This window comes from Myxocyprinus asiaticus, chromosome 1 (assembly GCF_019703515.2).
Source record: "Myxocyprinus asiaticus isolate MX2 ecotype Aquarium Trade chromosome 1, UBuf_Myxa_2, whole genome shotgun sequence".
Taxonomy (NCBI): Eukaryota; Metazoa; Chordata; class Actinopteri; order Cypriniformes; family Catostomidae; genus Myxocyprinus; species Myxocyprinus asiaticus.
The window spans coordinates 7,985,761-8,011,690 of record NC_059344.1 but is presented as its reverse complement, the minus strand read 5'-3'; the positions used below and the strand labels follow the sequence as shown (position 1 = coordinate 8,011,690).

General features: G+C 40.1%; 1 protein-coding gene across 1 annotated transcript in view; it reads right to left on the bottom strand.

Annotated features, from left to right (window-relative positions):
- Window positions 1-24,949, bottom strand: part of snrpa1 (small nuclear ribonucleoprotein polypeptide A') — a 47,891-nt gene extending 22,942 nt beyond the window's left edge. The window contains exons 1-2 of the mRNA XM_051712181.1: window positions 24,724-24,949; window positions 11,173-11,320 (exon numbers count right to left, since the gene is read on the bottom strand). Coding sequence (XP_051568141.1) covers window positions 11,173-11,320; window positions 24,724-24,805 — 230 coding nt within the window. The 5' untranslated portion in view covers window positions 24,806-24,949. The remainder of the gene's footprint in view (window positions 1-11,172; window positions 11,321-24,723) is intronic.
- Window positions 24,950-25,930: the final 981 nt, after the last annotated feature.

Here is a 25,930-nt window from a genome sequence, read left to right as displayed (position 1 = left end):
TGAAGCAGTTTAGGATTTCCTAACTAGAAATAAGATACGAGATAAGATACGATTTTTGTAAGACACGATAAGAATCCTAAATCAAGATAGGAAGTTTTCTGTACTACAGCACTTCTGTGCCACCATTTGCTCATTAACATTTGCTGCAGTGAACTGTTTGGGGAAAAGCTGGTGATCTGCCACACCTGATGCAGCCCATCAAAGGCCTGATAACAAGCTCACAAATGGAACCAGGAGTAATCGAGAATGGAAGATCTACAATATGCAGTGTTGTGAGTCCCATGGTAAAGGAGCGAGAAAATCTGCTCCAAAAAAAAAAAATCTAAATATCATGCAGGGGTTTCTGTCAGAAACCACATAGTTAGTCCGTGTCAGGCCAACTGTAGCTATTCTGAAGTTTACAAGACCAGAGAAAATCCCAATTTCTCTATCAGCTATTAAAAGAATAGGTCAACGCTTTGAAACAACAGGTGATGTTGACAAACGAAAGGATCTGGAAGGCCCAAAGCGTCTTCATGCAGGGAAAAAGAGTCTACAAAAACTGTCAGCAGAATTCAGTACCTCAGAAAACAAGACAGTTTCGAGAATAACAATGACCAGAAGGTTATTTAATGCAGGTTTTGTGTCTAGAAGAAGTGTTAAAAAGCCATTGCTGTCTCAGAAAACCATCAAAGACAGAATTAAGTTTTTGGCAGAATATGGAAAGTTTGATTCAGAGTGGTTCAGAGTTACATGGTGATCAATCACAATTTGAGTTACATGGTGATGCTCCATTGAGGAGTTTTCAAAGATCTGGTGAGAAATACAATTGTTTATGCATCTCTCTCACAGTGAAACATGGAGGAAGTGGTAAAATGGTGTGGGGAGCCTTTTCAGCTGCTGGTGCTGGCGAGCTGCTTCACTGTGAAAAGTCAGTTTATGCTTTGGAGTACAGGAGAATATTGCAGAAAGGCTTGCTTGCCACTACTGAAAAATAGTTCTCTCAAATCAAATCACTTTTATTGTCACACAGCCATATACACAAGTGCAATGGTGTGTGAAATTCTTGGGAAATAAATTTCACAAGAATTTCTAAAGAGGAACGATCAGATGTTATTTTTCAACAAGACAATGCTCTTGCCCACATTGCAAAAACCAAGTAGTGGCATGAGAACAGATCCATCAGGCTCATATTTTGGCCTGGTCAGAGTCCAGATTTGAACCCTACAGAGAATATTTGATGTTTGAAGTCGTCACCATTGAGTGGAACAACACTGGCTAAGTTCACACTGAATGTGTGAACTAAATCTGATTTTTTTCACTCACATGTGAAACAACTCTGTTAATTGGATGACAATGTGATCAGCTAAAAGCACTTTGAATATGACATTTTCAAATCCGATCTGGGCCACTTTCATATGTGGAAATAAATCAGATACATATCAGATTTTTTCCAATGTGCCTTCATGATCAGCCAGGACAGATTTAATGTGATTTTAACATCTAACTCAACATTCGTCATATGAGCACATGATTTCCGGCATACAGTGCATTCAGAAAGTATTCATAGCTCTTCATTTTTTTCACATTTTATGTTGCAGTCTTATGCTAAAATGCTTAAAATTATTATTTCCACATCAATCTACACTCCATACCCATAATGACAAATCAAAAACCAGATTTTTGATAACTTTGCAAATATACATATATATATAATAAACTGAAATATCACATTGACATAAGTACTCAAACCCTTTGCTATGACATTTTAAATTTAGCTTAGGTGCATCCCATTTCTCTGGATCATCTTTGAGATGTTTCTACACTTTGAATGGAGTCCACCTGTGGCAAATTCAATTGATCGGACATGATTTGGAAAAGCACACATCTGTCTATAAAAGGTCTCACAGCTGAAAATATCAGAGCAAAAACCAAGCCATGAGGTCAAAGGAACTGCCTGCAGAGCTCAGAGACATGATTGTGTCTTGAAGCCTCTCATCAGTGCAAGACACAAAGAAAGCACCTCAAGGACTCTCAGACCATGAGAAACCTGATTCTCTGGTCTGATGAAACAAAGATTGAACTGTTTGGCCTCAATTAGCGTCATGTCTGGAGGAATCCAAGCACCGCTCATCACCTGCGCAATACCAACCCAACTGTGAAGCATGGTGATGGTAGCATCATGCTGAGGGGGTGTTTTTCATGGCAGAGACTGGGGGACTGGTCAGGGTCGAAGGAAAGCTGAACGCAGCAAAATACAGAGATATCCTCAATGAAAACCTGGTCCAGAGCACTCAGGACCTCAGACTGGGCCAAAGGTTCACCTTCCAACAGGACAATGACCCTAAGCACACAGTCAAGAAAACGCAAGAGTGGCTTAGGGACAACTCTGTGAATGTCCTCGAGTGGCCCAGCCAGAGCCTGGACTTGAACCCAATCGAACATCTCTGGAGAGACCTAAAAATGGCTGTCCACTGACCGTCCCCATCCAACCTGACAAGAGTTTGAGAGGATCCAAATCCAGGTGTGCAAAGTTTGTTGCATCATACCCAAAAAGACATGAGGCTGTAATCACTGCCAAAAGTGCTTCAACTAAATACTGAGTTAAGGGTCTGAATACTTATGTCAATGTGATATTTTATTTTATTTATTTTTTCTAAATTTGCAAAGTTATCAGAAATCTTGTTTTTGCTTTGTCATTCTGGGGAATGGAGTGTAGGGGGCAATATACATTAAGACTGGGAATCACCAAAAACAGAAGAATGGGAAAGTGAAATTGAAGTGGAGATTGACCGAGCAGGGAGGAGAATTTATAGTAAAAAAAAAAAAAAAAAAAAGGACTTAAATATTGATCTGTTTCTCACCCACACCTATCATATCACTTCAGAAGACATTGATTTAACCACTAGAGTTGTCTGGAGTACTTTTATGTAGTGCTCGACCAATATATTAGTCGGACGATATTATCTGAGCTGACGGTGGCTCTGCAGACAGGGCAAAGAGAACTGAGTGGTGTTTTCAAGGTAAGCTGCTAACTAGTTTGTGAAATACATACTGTAAAGTTAATAAACAATGACCCCATTTTATATAACTAATATAACGTTAACCCTGTCCCTGACAACCATGTCACTCCTGTTTATCACGAGTTTGCTGTTAGCCAGCTATAGTTTGTCAGTGCAGTCAGTAATGTAGCAGATTGAAAGGTAAACAGAGCATTTTTTGCAGCTCAGCCGACAATGGTGCGGTGGTGGATTGTGTCTGTTGAGTGTTGATTTCATGCTATGTTATTACCTTGTTGGTGAGACGCAATGCTGGAAAGTAAATAAAGTCTGTCTTTTACTCTCCGTGACAATGAGCTTATAGCTAACTAGCTAACCACGTAGATACTTTCATTGCTTGTCAGCTGAGTGGAAGCTAATGTGTAAACATGTATTCACCAAACTGTTTTGTTCAGGATTCACAGTTTGGTACCCCCTTCACCCGAACAATTCCAGTCGTTGCATTTATAAAATGAAATATTTAGAAGTCTGGTTTTCCAGACATTAAAATACGACACGTAAAAAAAGTAGATTTAATAAATAGCATATTCGCCCTGTGTAAATAATAATATATAGGAACTGAATCTAAAATAAATGAGGGGTGATAAATAAATACTAATACAACAGGCTGGAAAAATAAACATTTATGCATTTTAATATCCTATATACACTATATTGCCAAAAGTATTCGCTAAGCCATCCAAATAATTGAATTCAGGTGTTCCAATCACTTCCATGGCCACAGGTGTATAAAATGAAGCACCTAGGCATGCAGACTGCTTCTACAAACATTTGTGAAAGAATGGGCCGCTCTCAGGAGCTCAGTGAATTCCAGCGTGGTACTGTGATAGGATGCCACCTGTGCAACAAGTCCAGTCGTGAAATTTCCTCGCTACTAAATATTCCACAGTCAACTGTCAGTGGTATTATAACAAAGTGGAAGCGATTGGGAATGACAGCAACTCAGCCACGAAGTGGTAGGCCACGTAAAATGACAGAGCGGGGTCAGCGGATGCTGAGGCTCATAGTGCGCAGAGGTTGCCAACTTTCTGCAGAGTCAATCGCTACAGACCTCCAAAGTTCATGTGGCCTTCAGATTAGCTCAAGAACAGTGTGTAGAGAGCTTCATGGAATGGGTTTCCATGGCCGAGCAGCTGCATCCAAGCCATACATCACCAAGTGCAATGCAAAGCGTCGGATGCAGTGGTGTAAAGCACGCCGCCTATGGACTCTAGAGCAGTGGAGACGCGTTCTCTGGAGTGACGAATCACGCTTCTCCATCTGGCAATCTGATGGACGAGTCTGGGTTTGGCGGTTGCCAGGAGAACGGTACTTGTCTGACTGCATTGTGCCAACTGTGAAGTTTGGTGGAAGGGGGATTATGGTGTGGGGTTGTTTTTCAGGAGCTGGGCTTGGCCCCTTAGTTCCACTGAAAGGAACTCTGAATGCTTCAGCATACCAAAAGATTTTGGACAATTCCATGCTCCCAACTTTGTGGGAACAGTTTGGGGATGGCACCTTCCTGTTCCAACATGACTGCGCACCAGTGCACAAAGCAAGGTCCATAAAGACATGGATGAGCGAGTTTGGTGTGGAAGAACTTGACTGGCCTGCACAGAGTCCTGACCTCAACCCGATAGTGCACCTTTGGGATGAATTAGAGCGAAGACGGCGAGCCAGGCCTTCTCGTCCAACATCAGTGTCTGACCTCACAAATGCGCTTCTGGAAGAATGGTCAAAAATTCCCATAAACACACTCCTAAACCTTGTGAAAACTCTTCCCAGAAGAGTTGAAGTTGTTATAGCTGCAAAGGGTGGGCCGACGTCATATTAAACCCTATTGATTAAGAATGGGATGTCATTTAAGTTCATATGCGTCTAAAGGCAGATGAGCGAAGACAATCTATGTAAGATCGTATCATGATAAAACTGCCGATTTATACCCCTAATGGATGAAGAGGGTGATGAAAGTTGGTGTACAGATGTAACAACGTTAAAGAGGATGTGCTGTCCTAATTTAGAAGCGCTCTTTATTAACTGTAAGCCGTTCTACTCGCCGCGGGAGTTTTCCTTGTTTATTCTGGTGAGCGTGTATATCGCGCCAAATGCGTGTGTGAACACAGTGCTGCAACAGATGACTGATCAAATCACAGACACAGAACAACAATACTCGGACTCAGTTATTATTAATCTTGGGGATTTTAACAAAGCAAATCTCACGCGTGAACTGCCCAAATACAAACAGCACATTACATGCCCCACCAGAGACAGGAACATACTGGATATAAAGGATGCAATAAAGATCGCTCTGTCCCTAGAGCAGCTTTGGGACTCTCTGATCACTGTCTGGTACATCTTCCAACCTACAGGCAGAAATTAAAATCAAACAAGCCAGTAGTAAGGACTGTAAAGAGATGGACCAATGAAGCAGAGAGGGAACTACAAGCCTGCTTCGATTGCATGGATTGGAGTGTTTTTGAGGCTGCAGCCACAGACCTGGATGAGCTCACAGATACGGTTACATCATATATCGGTTTCTGTGAGGATATGTGCATTCCTACTAGGACTTATTTAAAGTTCAACAACGACAAACCGTGGTTTACAGCAGAGCTCAGGCAGCTTCGTCAGGCCAGAGAGGATGCTTAAAAGGGATGGGGATAAAGTCTTGTACAATCAGGACAGAAACACACTGAACAAGGAAATCAGAGTGGCTAAAAGAAGATACTCTGAGAAGCTGAAAAACAAGTTTTCAGCTAACGACCCTGCATCAGTGTGGAGTGGCATAAAACAACTCACAAATTACAGGACTCCTACCCCCAACCCTGTGGTGGACCAACAACTGGCTGACGACCTGAATGTGTTCTACTGCAAATTTGAAAGGCCCAATCTCACACCCCACACCCACTCTGACCTTCATTTCACACAAACACCTACACCTCCTGCAACCCCCCCTCCTCCACCCTCCTGCTACTCAACCTGCACTTAAGATCTGTGAAGATGACGTGAGCCGGGTCTTCCAGAAACAAAAGACGAGGAAAGCTTCAGGCCCAGATGGCGTCTCACCAGCGTGTCTTCGATCCTGTGCTAACCAGCTGGCCCCCATCTTCACACAGATCTTCAATAGATCACTGGAGCAGTGTGTAGTCCCATGCTGCTTCAAATGCTCAATCATTATTCCTGTCCCAAAGAAACAAACAAACAAACAAACAAAAAAAAAAAAAAAAAAAAAAAACATAGGATTTAATGACTACAGACCTGTCGCCCTGACGTCTGTGGTCATGAGATCATCTGAGAGACTGGTGTTGGCCCACCTGAAGAACATCACTGGACCATTTCTAGATCCCCTTCAATTTGCTTATCGAGCAAATAGGTCTGTGGATGATGCAGTCAACATGGGATTGCATCATATCCTGCAACATCTGGACAGACCAGGGACATATGCAAGGATCCTTTTTGTGGACTTCAGTTCGGCTTTCAACACCATCATCCCAGCTATACTCCAGAATAAATTACACCAACTCTCTGTTCCCATGTCTACCTGTCAGTGGATTACCAGCTTTCTGATGGACAGGCAGCAGCTTGTGAGACAGGGGAAACTCACTTCCAACACCTGTACAATCAGCACTGGTGCCCCCCAGGGATGTGTGCTCTCCCCACTACTCTTCTCCCTCTACACCAATGACTGCATCGCCAAGGACCCCTCTGTCAAGCTCCTGAAGTTTGCAGACGACACCACTGTCATCGGCCTCATCCGAGATGACGATGAGTCTGCATACAGAAGGGAGGTTGAACAGCTGGCTGTCTGGCGCAGTCAAAACAACCTTGAGCTGAACACGCTCAAAACGGTGGAGATGATTGTTGGAACACCCCAACACTGACCCCCCTCACCATTCTAAACAGCACTGTGGCAGCAGTGGAGTCATTCAGGTTCCTGGGCACTACCATCTCACAGGACCTGAAGTGGGAGACCCACATTGACTCCATTGTGAAAAAGGTCCAGCAGAGGTTGTACTTCCTTAGCCAGCTGAGGAAGTTCAACCTGTCACAGGCGCTGCTGATACAGTTCTACTCAGCGGTCATTGGGTCTGTCCTCTGCACTTCAATAACTGTCTCGTTGGGTTCAGCTACGAAATCAGAAGACTACAAAGGACAGTTCGGACTGCTGAGAGGATTATTGGTTGCCCCCCTGCCCCCCTGCCCCCCCCTTCAAGAACTATACACTTCCAGAGTGAGGAAAAAGGCTGGAAAAATCACTCTGGACCCCACTCACCCTGCCCATTAACTTTTTGAACGGTTGCCTTCTGGCCGATGCTTCAGAGCTCTGAGTACCAGAACCATCAGGCACAGGAACAGTTTTTTCCCTCAGGCTATCCAGCTCATGAACAGTTAAAATGCCCCATTGAGCAATAACTATGTGCAATACACAGTTTAGTCTTTTTTATATTGATCCAACACATCCAACCTCTTCTGCTATTTTATTCCTCTGAAGAAAAAAAAAAAAAAAAAAACACATTTGCACTGTACATAACAGATAACAGATTTGGTATTAGATTTGCACTACGTATGTGTATGTGTGTACGTATGTGTATAATTATTTTTTATTATCTATGTCTTGCTGCTGTTTTTGTATTGTTGTACACTGGAAGCTCCTGTCACCAAGACAAATTCATTGTATGTGTAAGCATACTTGGTAATAAAGCTGATTCTGATGAAGTATAGCTGGAGGCCTCTAACATGGAGACCTGGTCAGGCTCAGTGGACGAGCAGAGTGTCTGTATTTTCTGTCTGTATTTTTACAGTGTCTGTAAGTCTCCATTCAAGATGATGACTCAGAGACAGATCTTGTCTCATGTCCCCCTCTGCACTGGTTTGTATCCATCGATCTATAAGATGCATACTTTAACGTGCAGATTGCCTCTCGTCACAGGCCATTCTTGAGGTTCGCCCCTGAGGGGACTACATCCCAGTTCAAGGACCTACCCTTCGGGTTGTCCCTGGCTCCTCGCACATTCACGAAATGTGTTGATGCTGCACTGGCTCAGCTGAAGCTGAGCAGTGAATGGATATTACCTCAATGATTAACTGTCACATGCATGCAAGCACAGAGATCAGTTGCTCATGCATCTGGAGCTGTTGGAACTCAAGTTGGGTCAACTGGAACAAAAATAAAAGGAATAAAAAAAATTATGAAGTGGTGGCCAGTCAGCAAGTTTCCTTCCTAGGAAAAAAAAACATGACAGTAGCCATGTCAGCTTTTATTTTTTTAGTGATGAGCACATTCAGTCTATTCTCCAACACTTGAAGAATTTCAAGCGAGCGCTGGGTTCTGTGGATACAGCAGCTGCCATCATCCTGCTAGGCTTGCTATAGATGAGACCCCTCAAGTGCTGGCTCAGCCCGAGGGTCCCTCATCATGCCTGGCGACATGGTCACCACTACTCTTAATGACATGCCGCTGTTTAGCCATGCAAGCTATTTGGAAGAGGACTGAATTTTATCGGAATGGTTTAAAAACTCGCCAAAATGGTGGTCTCGTGTTTTGCATCTGGACTGGTGCACAAACTGGGTGGCATATAAATCGCCTGGAGCTGCTAGCAGTCCTCATGGCTCTGAAAGCCTTTCAATCATACATTAAGGGGTCTCGTGTTAAGATCCGCTCAGCCAACACAGCAGTCGTGGCATACATAAATCACCAAGGAGGAGTGAGGCCACTCTCAATGCTGAACCTGGTGGACTGAATTCTCCTCTGGAGCGAGTTATATCTCCAATCCATATGCGCAACAAACGTCCCCGGCCACTTGAACAGCGGAGTGGATACTTTTGTGTCACGGTGTCAGGATTTCTGCAGGTTGGGCTTCCCCCTAACACCTTTGCCAGGTTTTATAACCTGTTTGTATATTCCCTCTCCTCCCAACTATTCTCAAAGGAAGAGGGTTGATCAGTTATCAATTGGTTAGTACTGGTGTTAGATACAATTTTTTTTTAAAAAAGGTCTCTTTTCCCACTGGTATGAATGAGAGCATGTGTGCAATGTTTCACTACTCCGTTGCACTAAGGCCAATGTTTCACTACCCTTTCGGCTAGTGTCACTGTGCCAAAGGCAATCACTCTGCTTCCCTCCTTCCTGCTAACCGGGAATATGTATTGAGATATTGGCCCATTACCCAGCATGGCTTGGCATCGAGCCATTGGTTTATTTTTCCCACTTTCCTTTCTATTTCTCAATCCGTAGGGGTGGCTATTGCAATGCTTTTGACTACCCTGATAAGGCTAGTAGGCATTGCACATCAGTGCTACGGCGTTATGGTGTGCAACTCCCAGCGACAAAGCTACCTAACCTTGGTTCCATGAAAGGAAGGAATGAGACACTGCATGGCTAAGCCGGAGCTACTGATTTTTCACAGCTATGGGACCAGAGATACGCTCTGCTACCCATCAGTCGGAAAATCCTGACGTAAAGCTGGTCTCCAGTTTATATGCTCACGATGACTTAAGCATAAGAGGAGCGCCAAGCTTCACCAGACAATCGAATTGGCATGATGATTCAGGGTTTCACTCCCTGAAGGGTTCTGCCACAGTGTCAGTTTCTGATGTAGCAACTCGTTCTCTCCTTTTAGGGAACCAAGGTTAGGAAAGTAACCAAGACTCTTTATTTCTATCCTATTCATTTTCTTGCAACTCTGTAAATCAAGTTATAATAAAAGCTTAAGTTCCCGATTTTGACCAGAGCATATTTCTGAAAGTATGACAGTGTTTCCCCTATGTGCATTCAGTGCCGCTGCTAAATTATTAGTACCACTGCTGAAATTTCACATGGTTCATTAAAATTCTTGACGTTTGGATAGGGTCGCAGACAGCAGGGAAAGAACAATGCCACGGTTCTCCCTCTACTAAGAAATAGTCGGTGGCTGCCCAAGGGACTTTTCAAGCCACTGAGGCATATTTAATGATAATGCCTAGTTCTGCACTTCATACACATTAAATATGCTTCTCATCGTTTGGTTTTCGAGCGAGCATCACGGAACCACTCTCACCAATGATCTGCTCTGTATCTCTGGAGTGCACACATCGGGCATGTGGGCTTCCCTCGATATCTCAAACAGTAGACAGTACCAACATTCTAAACAGCACTGAGGAGAAAAAAAGAGCAACACTATGCTATGAACCAAAATAATAATTTTTCAAATTACACAATCCTTACAAATAAATGTTTTGTTGTTGTCATCAGCAACAAAAATAATAACACTTGATATTTGCCCTTATACTTAAAAACCATGAACAAAACTATGCAAGATTAAAGAAAATGTGAACCAGGATTTACAGTTTAGTCAGAGGGGAACAGCCAGAGGGGAATTGCTTATGTTCCTTGCCAGAGTCGTCTTCGGCTTGCTCAATGGGTGCCTAAAGACTCAAATTTTTAAGGCACGATTTTAATATTGTTATTCATTACAATCACACAATGAGGACTTTAACATGACTTTTTCTAGATAGAGCATAATTTTCTGTAAAGCTGCTTTGAAACTATGCGTTTTGAAAAGCGCTATACAAATAAATATAGCTAACTAAACGTTAGGCTACATTAAATACAGGTCCAATGTAAGGTCAAATGTAAAATCTGGGTCCTCGAAGCAATTGAGAACCATTAGTGTACCGATTCAGTAGTGCTGATATTTGTTATACGTGTACGTTCTGTTAAATAGGTTAATATTATTAATTTGTATTTGTTTAATAAAAATAGAGCAAATAATTTACCGCGTTGAGGCATTTCATTATTTTACAGTTATTACTACAGCTATCTGGGCTTTCAGAGCCCTTCAAGTGTCAAAAGCTCCCAGTAAATAAACACAGACAACAAGGTGAACATGATCCATCTATAATAATTTCAAGGTCATTTTAACTTATTCCTCCACCGAAGCACATAAATACGGGTCAGGAGTTGCAGACTCCTAAACGAGTGCAAAACAGCACCACTACTGAAAAAAATCCTAGGGGAAATGCTTGTTATAGCTTTTTTATAAAACAAATACAAACTTAAATTACACAAATATTCTTTTAAATAAGTACTGGATAACAGGAAATGACCCAGATCACTAGACATGTGTAAAGAAAAATGCAGCCAGATCCAGTAGTTTCTCATGTAATGTGTTTCACTGACCAGATCCTGTTATTGTTCATCATGAGTGTTTTGAGTCTTTTCAGCAGTGGAAATCCATCCAGTTTCCTGATCTCATTTTCAGAGAAATCAATAGTATCAAACTGATCGAGTGTGGCTCCCAGGTTCTCCAGGACAGGGATCTTGTAACCTACAAAGTCACAAGCTGAAGTTAAATGTACAATAAAACACATAAGAGCAGTGCTTAACATATGATGTAGTTCAGTGTTTCTTAAACTATGGGTAGAATCAAAATACCAATACATCTATGTGAAATATTTATAGTCCATCGAAATATTGCAGTACGTATATATAAACCGGTCAAGATGACATTTTATATCTTTATGCTTTAAATCTTTGGTGGTTTTTTGGACTTCCTTAACATGGAGGATTCCATAAAATTCAATGATGAAATTGACCCAAATTCAGTCTCTTTTCTAGACAAGAGTGTCATTCATTCAGGACCACTCTTTGTATATAGAGTTGTAAAGCCCAATGACAAAAATAGTATTTTACATGCATCTAGTGCACATCAGATGTATTTAATAAGTCTGTACGACGTATCGGATTTTGAAAGAGGGGTAGGAAAATCTATTAGCAATTTTTGCCTTGGGTGATTTCTAAGAAAGTGGCTTGATGCTCTGCATTAGTACGCACCATTTCTATTTAGCCCAAAAGAAAAAAAGATTTTTAGGGGACCAAGCACCGAAGGTGTTGGAACCCTTTTGTATTTGTACTGATTTTCTTTTTGTTCTTCTTATTCTTCTGCCCTAAAAGTGTCTCAGCGTCAGAGATTTTAAGGCATAGAGATCTCAAACTTGGCATCCCAACAGCTACTCAGGCTAATAAACACACCCCCATCCAATCCAAGGTGGCGCTATAACAAGCACTTTTACGTTTTCAATAATATCTCCGTAACGATAAGGGTACTTATACAAAACGTTTATCTCTGATTTCATTTCCGTCTATAAAGGTTTCTCACTATTTTTAATTTTTTGAAAAACTATTCGTTAAACTTTTAACTCCTCCTAGGCCGTTTGTTAAGATTCCCACGAAACTTGGTATACCTCATCTATAGACCCTTCTGACAAAGTTATCAAAATAATTTGTGTGTCAAACCGTTGAGAAAAGATATTAGTGATACAATTCCTTCGATGGAATGCAATTTGATTTATTGACCAATATCTTAAAGCAAAGTCCAAACGTAACTAAACCTGGTATACACAGACAACAGGACATTGAGGCTTCACGCACATTTTTACCCATAGGGGGCGCTACAACAAAGAAAAAAACTGTCATAACTTCGCAGTAATTTGGTTGACAAAGTTCAAATTAAACTTGCATCGTCTTTGGTTGACGTGCTAAAATATCCTTGAAATATCTATTCGACAAATCAACAAAAATGGTCACCAGCAGCCAATCAATCTTCAGAACCTAATAACTTTTGTGAATTGTGAATGGCCAATGGTTATGAAACTTATACACAAGAAGGGTATCTACACGAAGCTGTATATCACATTTTGTCAACTTTTGACAAAAAGTTATCAAAAGAATTTATTCATTAAATCATTCAGAAGATATAAGCCAATACGTTTTTGGGTGTGGCCTATAATGACTAATTGGCCTATATCTTGTGAGTGCAAGATTCAAACTTAAAACACACACAGAACATTGAGATCACGTGCAAAATTTCATCAAATTATGATGCTAGGGTGCCCAATAACTTAAGAAAAAACTATTTTTCACTGCTTAAAGCAATTGAAATAGCACCCATTTTTTCCACCAGAGGAGCCACATGACAAGAAATCCTTATTGTTCATAATTCCCTAAAGCTGCATACAATAGTTTATTTCATTGCAACAGAACAGTCTCTTGGCTCCTTTTTTATTTGTTTAGAAAAAGTCTGTTTTTCTTTCTGTGATGGTGCTGTTTGTTTCTAACCAAGTAAATGTTTTCACTGTTTTAAATACATTTTAGAAGGTGTTCATGTTTAACTAATTTTATTTGACCTCACAAACATTTCCATGGAAATACAAGAGTGCAATACTTTTAATGCTTTCCCAGTTATTTATCATCATAGGTGTTTAATGATCTTCACAAGTTCATTTGTCATATCTGTAAACAAAAAATCGTACTTAGTGTTCATAAGTACTTCAATATTATAACGAGCACACCTGCATGTCCGTGAGAGCGCGTGCCTGTGTCTCCCAACATCGTACGTCAGCAGCTGCACTCGCTCGCTTTTATATGACAACATTTTGTTGTATTATTTTTGTAAAAAAAAAATTATGCTTATTTCTGTTTTTCTCACAGAAACCATTCACAAACGTATGGTCATATGTGATTATTAAACTGCAAAATGCTACGATTTAAGACAGACAAACATGTTAACATTAAAAATGCATCTTTGATTAAATTCCCAAAATATTCTTAAAAAAAACTATGACAAATCAACAAAAATGGCTGCCAGCAGCCAATCAAATTTCAGTATCTAATAACTCGAACTGGGAATGTCCAATGGTCATGAAACTTATTATACGCAAGCAGGGTTTTTACACAAAGCGGTATATCAAATTTCGTGAGAATCAGCCACACGATGGGAACTAAAATAAGCTAATTTGCATTTTTGCTAATAACTCCAGAATAGTATATTCTGGACTATATTTTTTTAGTTTCTCCAAATCCTTCAGTGTCCCCAAATCATGTGGTCACATGGATTTCCATTTCTGCATGTAAACTTCTTCAAACTCGTCCTAGGCCGTTTGCCCAATTCAAATGAAATTTAGTATAAATCATCAACAGACCCTCCTGACAAAAAGATATAAAACATTTTGATATGTCAAACTGTTCAAAAGATAAGCCAATACGTTTTTTTGGGTGTGGCCTATAATGACTAATTGGCCTATATCTTGTGAGTGCAAGAATCAGACTTAAAACACATGGACAACAGAACATTCTGAAGTCACGTGCAAAATTACATTAATTTGTATTTGCAACTGTGATTAAGGCAGTTAGGGTTACATTAGGGCTACCTAACCTTAAACAACTGTGTACGGCATCCACAGGATCTTTTCTGTTTACTTTGGTCATCTCTTCATATGTGCTTGGGCCCCGATACTTGTCGCTTGCGGCATATTTCAACGGTGGATATGAGCTGCACTCCTTTTTTTTTTTTAAGCATCTTTTAAGGAATAAATATTGTAATAATGTTTGTTAACGTTAGGTCCAAAAAAAAAAGGATTAAATGTATATCTGATATAGAGGAAATTAAATTATTTCTAAATTACTGCATAAATTATTGGTCCACGTACAGTAAATAATATGACGTATTCAAACTTTTTAACAGCCAATTTAAATTGAAGTTACTAAATTCAGTAAGTTCTGTGGTGATGAGACAGGTGCCCATTTATCCAGTTAGATCTTCAATGGTGATATAGTTCATGTAAGATCATCGTTAGATCACATTTTGCCTCAGTTGTTCTAGAGGGGTCCAATATAATCAATGTAAAATCTTAAATTGCATAAGGCGAACTCTTGCATCTCTAGATGTAGGCTTGACGTTTTTTAGAATCCTAGCCCACACTCCCTCCTCCAATACCAAGTTTAAATCTTTCTCCCATAATCTCTTGAGAGAAGTTGAAGCTCTGTCCCACAGACTTTGAATTAGCAGGGAGTAATACACTGATGCCTCATGACCTTTTCCAAAAGCAGTAATCACCACTCCCAGAGTATCTGCCGATTTAGGGGGGTGTATGCTACTCCCAAAAACAGTACAGATCAGGTGGCGCAGCTGTAAATACCTAAACTGAGATCTGGGAATCCCAAAATGTTGAACCACATTTTCAAAGGATCTCGACACTCCACTCTCATATAGGTCACCGAGTGCATTAACCTCCCTCACTATCCACTATGACCAGCAGAAAGGGGATTAATAATATATAATTTTGGGTTCAGACATATGACTCAGGCAACATTTAAATAAATGTCCGAATTAAACACTCTGGACACTTTTGTCCATACCGAGTGCAAATGCGAGATAATGGAGTGTAACTTCCATCCAATAAATAAAAGTATTCCCAAACCCATATATTTCCAAAATCTTAAAAAGATAATCCTATTTTTTTTTCTACGCCATGCAAGGGGCAGACATGTGAGCAACGGGCTCTGCGCACTTTGCTAAATTTTTAATTATTTTCACGTTATAATCTGGTGAATTTTGATACACCCAGATACACATTTGCTCTTTGATGCAAAACATGGCAAAGAAGTCAAAATCCTCGGGCTCTGGAGACAATAAAAGACACTTACGTGTTCAGGATGAAAGCCCCGACAGACCTACAGACTGGGAACTCGATTTAGATGGCGCGGCGGGAGAAGGAATCCAGCGTCTTGCTGACTTGGAGGATCTCGCTGTAATACATTGATCGATTACAGTGATGGAAACAAAATTCTCCGAGTTAGATACAAGAGTGACTGATGTTGAGAAACGAATCGATTTTTTGGAATCTTCGGAGAGGGAATTAACCGCTAATTCGCCCACGACCAAAGTTGATTTGGAACATCTCTTTGAAAAGCTTGAAGATCTTGAGAATAAAAGCCACAGGAATAACGTTCGATTGTTGGAATTCCTGAGCATGAAGAGGGCAGAGATATGGTGAAATTCCTAGAGGAGCTTTTCCCGAGTCTGCTCGACATAACAGGCCACAAGCTGGAAATCGAGCGAGCTCACAGAGTCCCAGCTCACAGATCTGCTGAGGGAGACAGGCCTCGATCGATTCTGGCCAGATTTCTGAGATCATCCGATAAAGATCTTGTGTTGCGCCAGGCGAGGAAGATGGTTCTTGGAAGAACCATAATATTTTCTTGTTCCCGGACTTTGCGAACTCGACAAGAGAGAAACGCGATCGGTTCAAGGAATGTAAGAAACTCTTACATCGGCGAAAGATTAATTTTGCTCTAATGTTTCCGGCCAAACTGAGAATAGAAACGAAGGTTGGTCGCAAAGTATTTACATGTCCCAATCAAGCAATGTCTGAGTAAACCATTGGATGTTTCTCATGTGAGTGGGTCGACTCGCTGTACTTACTCTTGAGGAAGCTGGGCATCATTTTGGTTTCTTTTTGCTTTTTGTGTTGGCTCCGCTGAGCGGCTAGAGTTTGTTTTGTGAATAACACTTTTCCTTAAAGAAACTTTTGCATTGAAGTTCCCGGCCAGTTTGAGAGTGGACACTACGGATGACCACAAAATATCTACATGCTCACACAAAGGATGTCTTTTATAAAGTTGACGGATTATGTAAGTCATGGTATATACTTTTATGTGGCCTCCGAGTGAATTACTCGACAACCCGGGGAACCGGGATGCCGGTTTTGTTTCTTTTTGTATTGGTTCTGCCTAGCGGCTTGAGCTTGTTCTATTGAATAACACTTTAGAACAGCTGTGGATTAATCTGTTTGTTCTTCGTGCTTATTCCTCCTGCTGGCTGCAGTTTGTTTTGTTGAGTTTTTTTTTTTTTTTACGGGACATTGGAATGAATACGTCATCCGTTGAACTCAGAACAGCTGGCTCACTGAACATTCGTTTGTCTGTCCGAGGAATCTGAACGGTTTTATATCATCTGGAATTTGTTTTGTGGAAGATCACACCTTTGAGACAGTTCTGTGAATGAATCTACACGTTCTTTGTGTTCATTCTTCCTATTTGCTGGGTTTATTTTACAAAGTATTTTCTGTTATGTAATTTTGCCTCACAAATTTGTGAGGCAAAATTGTGCAATCCAATGGCAAAGTTGTCGCGGGGGCTCGTGGGTGTTCATGGACCTTTTGAGTTTAGAGGAACTGTCGCCGGTTGGCGCTTTCGTGCGCGGGGTTAATGCGCACGTTATTCTTTTTTCTGTTTGTTTTGTTCGGGGGGAAGTTCGGGGTTTGATTGTTTCACTAATGGGGAATGTGGTCTGTATAATTTTGTTTTTGACAATATATTTTTTCTACTTTCAAAATGTCAAATGTTAATATAAGTGTACTATCTCCCTCCACATGGAATGTGGATGGGTTGGGGCACCCCATAAAAAGAAAGAAGGTTATTACTTTTATTAAACGCAAGAAATATGATATTGTGTTGCTTCAAGAAACACATCTCTCCCCGCAGGAAGCTGAAAAATTTGGGAAGATATGGGGTGGACATGTTTTTTTAGTGCTGGCTCAAGTAAGAGCAAGGGAGTCATTATATTGGTAAATAAACATCTACAATTCAAATGTCTCAAACATATTAAAGATTAATTAGGAAAAGTAATTATTGTTTTAGCTGAAATTCAAGGGCAAAGGTTGATTTTGGCTAATATTTACGCACCTAACGCTGATGATCAGGGCTTTTTTATAGATCTTGAAGGGATGCTGCAAACCACTGGCATGATATAATATTGAGAGGAGACTTTAATCTTTTGATGGACTCAGTCCTTGATCATAGTGAAGCAAAAGTGTGCAAGCCCCCTAGAGCAACACTGACGCTTCACAGAATGTGTAAAAATCTTGGTCTTACGGATATTTGGAGACTTTTGAACCCATCTGGTAGGGACAATAATTTTTTTTCATCAGTCCATAAGATTTATTCTAGAATAGATTTTTTTTTTATATCCAAATCGCTCATTTCATCTGTTGTTGATTGCTCAATTGGAAACATTTTATTCTCAGATCACGCCCTGGTGAGTTTAGAGGTGGTGCCACATACAGAGAAAAAGAAATCATATAGTTGGCGCTTTAATGTATCCCTTTTGCAAAATCCTGATTTCCAACAAATGTTAAAGACCGAAATCAATGTTTATATGGAGACCAACTGGTCCTCAGTATCCTCTGTGGGCGTGGATTGGGAGGCACTTAAGGCGGTTCTTAGGGGTCGGATCATACAGTATGCCTCATTCATCAAAAAATCCAAAGCACAAGAACTTGTGGAGTTGGAAGGAAATATTAAAAGTGCAGAGGCAGAGCTGAAGCGCTGTATGTCAGCTGATGGCCTCAGAGAATTGACCTGTTTGAAATATAGATATAATACTATTTTGTCATGGAAAGTGGAGTTTTGGTTATTCAGGGCAAGACAGTCATACTTTGAGTTGGGGGACAAAGCAGGGAAGCTTTTGGCTAGATATATAAAGCAGAGAGAGTCTTTTTCTACCATTCCCTCAGTGAAATCTGCTGGTGGTGAAATTTTTTACTTCAGCCATTGATATTAATAATGCCTTTAAAGAATTCTATATTGATCTTTATAGTTCCATGTCTTTGTCTACTGATGAAGATATTAGAAACTTTGTGGAACCATTAGATCTTCCTAAACTGACGACTGAGCAAAAAAACTCTCTTGATTCTGAGATAACCTTGGAGGAGCTTGACGAGGTAATTAAGTTCCTACCTACTGTCAAAGCTCCGGGGCCAGATGGTTTTGCAGCAGAATTTTTTAGATCCTATGCTACAGAACTGGCTCCTCTTTTGTTAGAAGTTTATACTGATTCATTAAAGAATGGAAAGCTTCCTCCAACCATGACACAAGCCCGGATCAGTCTGATTCTTAAAAAGGACAAAGATCCAAGCGAGTGTAAAAGTTACCGTCCAATCTCCCTGATCCAAATAGATGTAAAAATATTGTCAAATATTTTGGCTAATCGATTAAGTTATGACATCACTTATACATATAGATAAGGTGGAATTTATTCGGAGCCGTAGCTCTTCTGATAACATCAGGTGTCTCATCAATATCATGTGGTCAGTAGCGAATGATCAATCTCCGATCGCTGCCATCTCACTTGACGCCGAAAAGGCATTTGATATGGTAGAATGGGATTATCTTTTTAAGATTTTGGAAATGTATGGGTTTGGGAGTACATTTATTGGTTGGATTAAGTTACTTTATAGACACCCTGTAGCAGCGGTACAAACAAATGGATTAATTTCAGATTATTTTACTCTGAATAGGGCACTCAGCAGGGCTGCCCTCTTTCCCCATTATTGTTCTGTCTTGCCCTGGAACCATTAGCAGCCACGATAAGAAAGGAGGATGATTTTCCAGGGGTGGTGGCGGGAGCTGTTGCGCATAAGCTTCTGCTTTACGCAGATGATATTTTATTATTTGTCTCTGAACCTACTAGATCTATGCCTTGCCTCCACAGAATTATTAATTCCTTTTCCAAGTTCTCAAGATACAAAGTCAATTGGGCTAAAGCCGAAGCTTTGGCTCTGACAGCGTACTGCCCAGTAACGGCTTTTCAGCCGGGCGCCTTCCAATGGCCCAAACAGAGCATTAAGTATTTGGGGATTTTATTCTCAGCAAATTTGTCTGATTTAGTTAGTGTTAATTTTGACACTTTTAATAAAAAGGTTTGAGCGGTGTTTCGTTTTGCCCTAGACTTTGTGTTCTGGGCGATGGGGCGGTCATCGATGTGGGGGATGGCCATATAGAGAACTGGGTTCTGACCTGTGTGATGATTGCCAGGCAGGTTATTTTGAGGGGTTGGGAGGTCAGCTGGTGCGCCCCCATATCTGGAGTGGTGCACGGAGGTGGGGAGGGTGGCAGCTTATGAGGAGGTGTCATCTAGAAGACGGGGTGGCTTGGATAAGTTTATTCGGAAATGGGGCAGGTATTTGGAGTTTTTGGAGGGCTCTCGGGTGGGGTGTGGAGAGAGTAGTGTATTATAGTTAGTATGATTATTATGTGTGTGTATGTATGTATGTATATGTATTTATGTTTGTATATATATGTGTGTGTGTCGGTTTGATTTTTGTTTCTATATATTTTCTTATGTTTGACCACAGGGTTGTTTTTTTTGGGGGGGGCGGGGTCGGGGAGGTTGTGGGGTTTAAATGTTGATTTTTTATATATATGTGTGTTTACATTTCATTGCTAGTGTATGATTTAATAAAAAAAATAAAAATTAATTACAAAAGATAATCCCATTTTTTAAGATTTTGGAAATATACAGGTTCGGGAGTACATTTATTGGTTGGATTAAGTTATTTTATAGATACCCTGTAGCGGTGGTACAAAATTTTTTATTAATTTCAGATTATTTTACTTTGAATAGGGGCACTCGTCAGGGTTTCCCTCTTTCTCCATTATTGTTCTGTCTTACCCTGGAACCATTAGCAGCTGCAATAAGAAAGGAGGAGGACTTTCCAGGGGTGGTGGCGGGAGGTGTGGCGCATAAGCTTTTGCTTTACGCAGATGATATTTTATTATTCGTCTCTGACCCTACTAGATCTATGTCTTACCTCCACAGAATTATTAATTCCTTTTCTAAGTTTTCAGGATACAAAGTCAATTGGTCTAAATCTGAAGCTTTGGCTTTGACAGCGTACTGCCCAGCGACGGCTTTCCAGCCGGGCGCTTTCCAGTGGCCCAAACAGGGCATTAAGTATTTGGGCATTTTATTAGCAGCAAAATTGTGTGATTTAGTTAGAGTTAATTTTGACCCCTTAAAAAACGGTTTGAGCGATGTGGGCAGGTGGGCTTCATTGCATTTATCTATGATCGGGAAAGTTAATGTTATTAAAATAAATTGTATTCCAAAATTCAACTACCTGCTACAGTCTCTCCCTATAGATGTCCCCCTCTCTTATTTCAAGCAATTTGACAACATAGCGAAGTCCTTCATTTGGAATGGTAAGCGTCCCAAATTACATTTCAATAAGTTACATAGGCCGATTGACAAAGGTGGGCTTGGCCTACCCAAGATTTTATTTTATTATTATGCATTTGGTCTCAGACATTTGGCTCATTGGTCGCTTCCACCTGAGAGAGCCCCTCCCTGGTTCTGTATAGAACAGGAAGTTCTTGCCCCTATTTCACCACTGCAGAGAAGTTAAGTTACATCCCGTTATCTCACACTTGAACTCGGTATGGACTAAAGTGTCCAGACTGTTTAATTCTGACCTTTTTTTAAATGTTGCCTCAAGCATATGGCTGAACCCCAAACTATGCATCAACAAGTCCCCTTTTTGCTGGTCAGAGTGGATTGGGAGGGGGGTTACTACACTCGGTGACCTGTATGAGAATGGAGCGTTGAGATCCTTTCAAAATTTGGTTCAACTTCTTGGGATTCCTAGATCTCAGTTCTATAAGTATTTACAGCTGCGCCACCCTCCTAAAGCGGCAGACACTCTGGGAGGGGTGATTACTGCTTTTGGAAAAGATCATGAGGCATCGGTGTATTACTCCCTACTAATTCAGTGTCTGGGAGACGGAACTTCAACTTCTCTTAAAAGACTATGGGAGAAAGATCTAAATTTGGTATTGGAGGAGGGAGAGTGGGCTGGAATTCTAAAAAATGTCAAATCTGCATCCAGAGACGCAAGGGTTCGCCTCATGCAATTTAAGATTTTACATCGATTATATTGGACCCCCTCTGGATTGTATAGGCTGGGTTTAAAAGACACACCCACCTGTTGGAGGATGGCAATTTAATACATGCCCTCTGGTATTGTTTGAGGATTCAGGAGTTTTGGTTGAGAGTCCAGAATTTTGTTTGTGAGGTCCTGGGCACTCAGGTTTTGTTCTGTCCCAGACTTTGCATGTTGGGTGATGGGGCGGTTATTGATATAGACGATGGGTATGCAAAGAGCTGGGTCCTCATCGGCGTGATGATCGGGAGACGGATAATTTTGAGGGGATGGAAATCTACGATCGCTCCCTCTTTTTATGAATGGTGCACCAAATTGGGCAAGGTAGCGTCTTTTGAAGAGTTGTCGTATAGACAGCTTGGCAATTCGGCAGCATATGACAGAAAATGGGGCAGGTTTGTGACCTTTTAGGAGGGTGCTCAGTGACAGGCTGTGGAGAGAGACATTTTGTTTGGTTTGGGTATATATTTGTTAAATTTGATATTGTTTCTTTTGTTTATATATATATATATATATATATATATATATATATATATATATATATATATATATATATATATTTATTCTTAAGTGTTTCCTTTGTCTGTTTTTTTTTTTTTTTTTGTCTGTATATATAAGTGTGTGGTTACTTTCATTTTGTGTCGGACCACTGGATGTATATAGGGGGTTGTTCAGGGAAGGGATATACAATTTTATAAATTGATTCAGTGTGTGTATGTTCTGTTTGTGTAATCCTGTTGTTTTTGTTTTTTTTAAATCAATAAAAAAAATGGTAATATCAAAATAAAATGTCCAAAACATAACAAAAATAAAATAAAAAAAAATAATTAAGTTTACTAACTTCAGCCCCAGTTTGCTAAATATTTATGGGAATAGATCTCGAGTGTACACAACTTGAAATAAAAACAAACATTCGGAGATTAAAAAAAATAAAAATAAACTGTTGCAGAAGACAAAAATGTTGTATGCCGTAAACTATGTTGTGCACCCACAATAATCTTACAGTTTTTAAGATCCTTAAAAAAAAAAAAAGTTTTTAGTTAAGGCCTCCCCCCTCTTTTTATTTATTGAGTATTTACCCATTGACTGAGCTTAGAGTCCCTCAGAAACGCATCCACTTACACATTCAAATAAATTGTGATATGATATGCCTCAGTTCTGTTGCATAAAAAGAACATTTGTAAATAACAGTAAAACCGGTTAACTGCTTTTTTCTCAGACGGTAATCTGTCAAAATCTCACACTGCAGCATCCTTTCCTGTAGTAATTCCGACTATCCACTGGCAGCCTACTAAAACCTTCAGAATGTTAATTTTTATTTATTTAACTGTGGTTTTCATGTACAACTTACACATCAATTGAAATAATGTTTGGACACTGCAAATGTTTTAGCACTGTGGCTGAAATTTTCAGACGGTCCCTTACGCATGCATGGCTACAAAATCAGAGTAGGGGTGTTCAATTTCAAGTTTTTTGAAGTCGACTCCGATTCCAGCCGTAGGAGTATTCGACTCCATTTATTTTCAATCAGTATAGTTTAAAAATTCAGGGCCATCACCAGGGATGGCCATTAGTGGGCAGTGCCTTCCCAAGTGACATTTTTTCACCCCAAAAATTGCTTGTCAGGTATTGAAAAGCAATGGAATTATAAAAATAGTTGAATTTTCACTTGTATATAGCTCACTCAATCCACAGTTTATTGCGTCTGATTGCAGTGATAAAGCTGAAGTTTTTCTGTAACTGCTGGTCAGTTTCTCCTACCCAAATCCAAACACTAGTGTGAGACGGGAGAAGCTTACTTTAGTCTAGATGGCTTCCATGCTGATGGAAATACAAATCGCACATATTTTCTTGCTCAATTCACTTCAATAACCATAAATAGGCATATTATGGAGATGTAATAAAATAAAAAAGAATTTGGAAAGTTGTTTTTAAATGGAACATACAGTATGGTACGTGAAATTGCATTTTTATGGAACGTATGGTGACAATTTTAAAATGGCAGCTTTTTGAACTCAACAGTCTCAACCACAACGGTTTAAACAGCAGTGGGTTTAATTAAGATATATTGGTGTGGTTATTGCTTTGATAAAATATCACTAGCTAACCAGTAAGTTAATAGTGTTTCCTTTTCCATATGTTCTGGCAATGGCACTGTGAAGACTGCAGTTTTTAAATCACACACTAAATTTAGTTTTTAAAATGTGTGACATGAAGACAAACTCCTGCTATTATAATTAGAGACATTGCATAACTTTACCTTAAAATGACTGGTAACAATGTCATTACTTAGTTGCTGCTCATATCCAATTTTAAGAGGAAAAATAACAAGAAACAGGCTAGGTCGGAAATAATTTCATTGTTATCTAGAAACTAGATAAATTGGGAGAATCAACTTCAACTACTGTCCCTTGTATTGATGTAAACCTACACAAACTTCCGAAAGTTTTCAAATCTATCACACCCCCTCTCTCTTGCACGCACGCACATTATCTCTCATTCAAACACACGATGTCCCACCAACCAGCCGGTGTTTGTAGAGGACGTGATTGGTTTTTAAGCACGCCAATTAATTATTTTGAGCCAATCACAACATCCTGTTCGTAAAGTTACGGAGTCGAACAAAAGAATCGATTCCTGTATCAGAGTCGACTCCAATTTTAGGACGAGTCAGAGTTGGAGCATTTTCAGACATAATTATGCCGCTACAACACACGTCGACTGTTTTGAGTACAATGGTTTATACCAGCAAATTATAGTTATATACTCTTTAACTTAAATGTGCTTGGTAAGATTGTCGCATCGAGAGAGCGAGGATAGGAGAAACCTATCCAACGAATATCGAACCTACAACAAACATTACCGCGCTGTTATTGTCGTAAAAATACCTGTAATATCTGTGGTATTTTTTGCCGAAACAATGGTTGCAATGGTACATGTTTTCAGAAGTTAGCTGAAAACATCGTGTTAAGTAATAGTTTAGTTCAGTTCAAACGTAGACTTTTTATAAGTACAAATTTTACCCATATAGCAAATACAGCTTATTGTACGGTTTTGTAAATGTGTGTCTCAGGTAAACACAAATTGTATTGTTTGTGCCCTGGGCCAAGAAATTTTAAGAACCCCTGACGTAGTGTAATGAGTTGAATATGGGCCTGTACTGCACACTCACCACGCAGATCTAACTCTCTGTCCCGAACAGGATTCGTGTACTGCGCTGCCTGCTCGATTAACTCTGCTGTCAGCTTCACCATGTTGACAGTTGAGAGGAATAATTTATGAAAAACTAGTTTGGACCTCAGATCAGTATACTACCACTCAAAAAAAACACGCTGCCGCCAACATGTAGCGCCTATTTCTTTCTTCTTCTTCAGTGGGTTAAATGGCGTGTTGCAAACCAGCTTTAGGTGCATACCGCCACCTCCTGTGCTGGAGTGTGAAGAGACTTCAGCTTAGGCTTCTTCTTGTTGTTTTTTTAATGGCGATCCACTCTTTAGGAGCATTACCGCCACCTATTGCACTGGTCAAATTACCATATTTCTTATATGTGTCATACTCCACCCATATCTCTGGACCAATCAGAACCCAGGCTTCAGCTAGCCCTGCTGTTCAGCTCCTCTAGGACCCACACTGATTTCCTCATTAGCCTAGTTTCCATTCACTTTTGGCGCTATTTTGTTGTTGACAAAGTGAAAATGCGTAAAAAAATAAATAATTGCCGCCTTCTGCCTGTTTCCATTCAAATGGCCTTTTATCGATAAAAATGGTGTGCGTGATGACGTCATGCTAAAAAAAACAAAAAAAAACAAAAAAAAAAAAAACACTTTGTTGCTTAAGTTTTGGTTTAGCGCAAACATTCAGAAATGTGTGTTTATCGCTAATTCGCTTCCCAGATGTCCCTAATTGTTTCCCCCCTAAAGTTTTGGTAAAATGGGGAGAGTATTGAGACAATTCATTGAAATTAGCCAGCTTACTGTCATTTTAATTCCACAAATAAATGCAATCAGAAGACGAGGAACTGCAATCAAAAGGGAACAGTTGCCCTTCTGACAGGACTGTAATATTGGTACTGATGTTGCGTCTATCGCAGGTTGCCACAGGTTCCGACCCGAATGCGAATCGTCATGGCCCTGTTCAAGCTGGCATCCTGCACCAAGTATTGGGGAAATTTTCGGTCTTAGTATAAGGAAAATCCATCGATGTGTATATACTGTGTGCACAGCTATTAAAGAAAAACTGATGCTGTGTAATTTCAGGGTTTACATATGATACATTCCTGATATTCAGTAGGCTATTTTGAACAATCATCTAATCTAAAGCATTGCCATCACAACTGTATTATGACCCGCATATTTGTCCAGCAACTTTTAACGACCAAC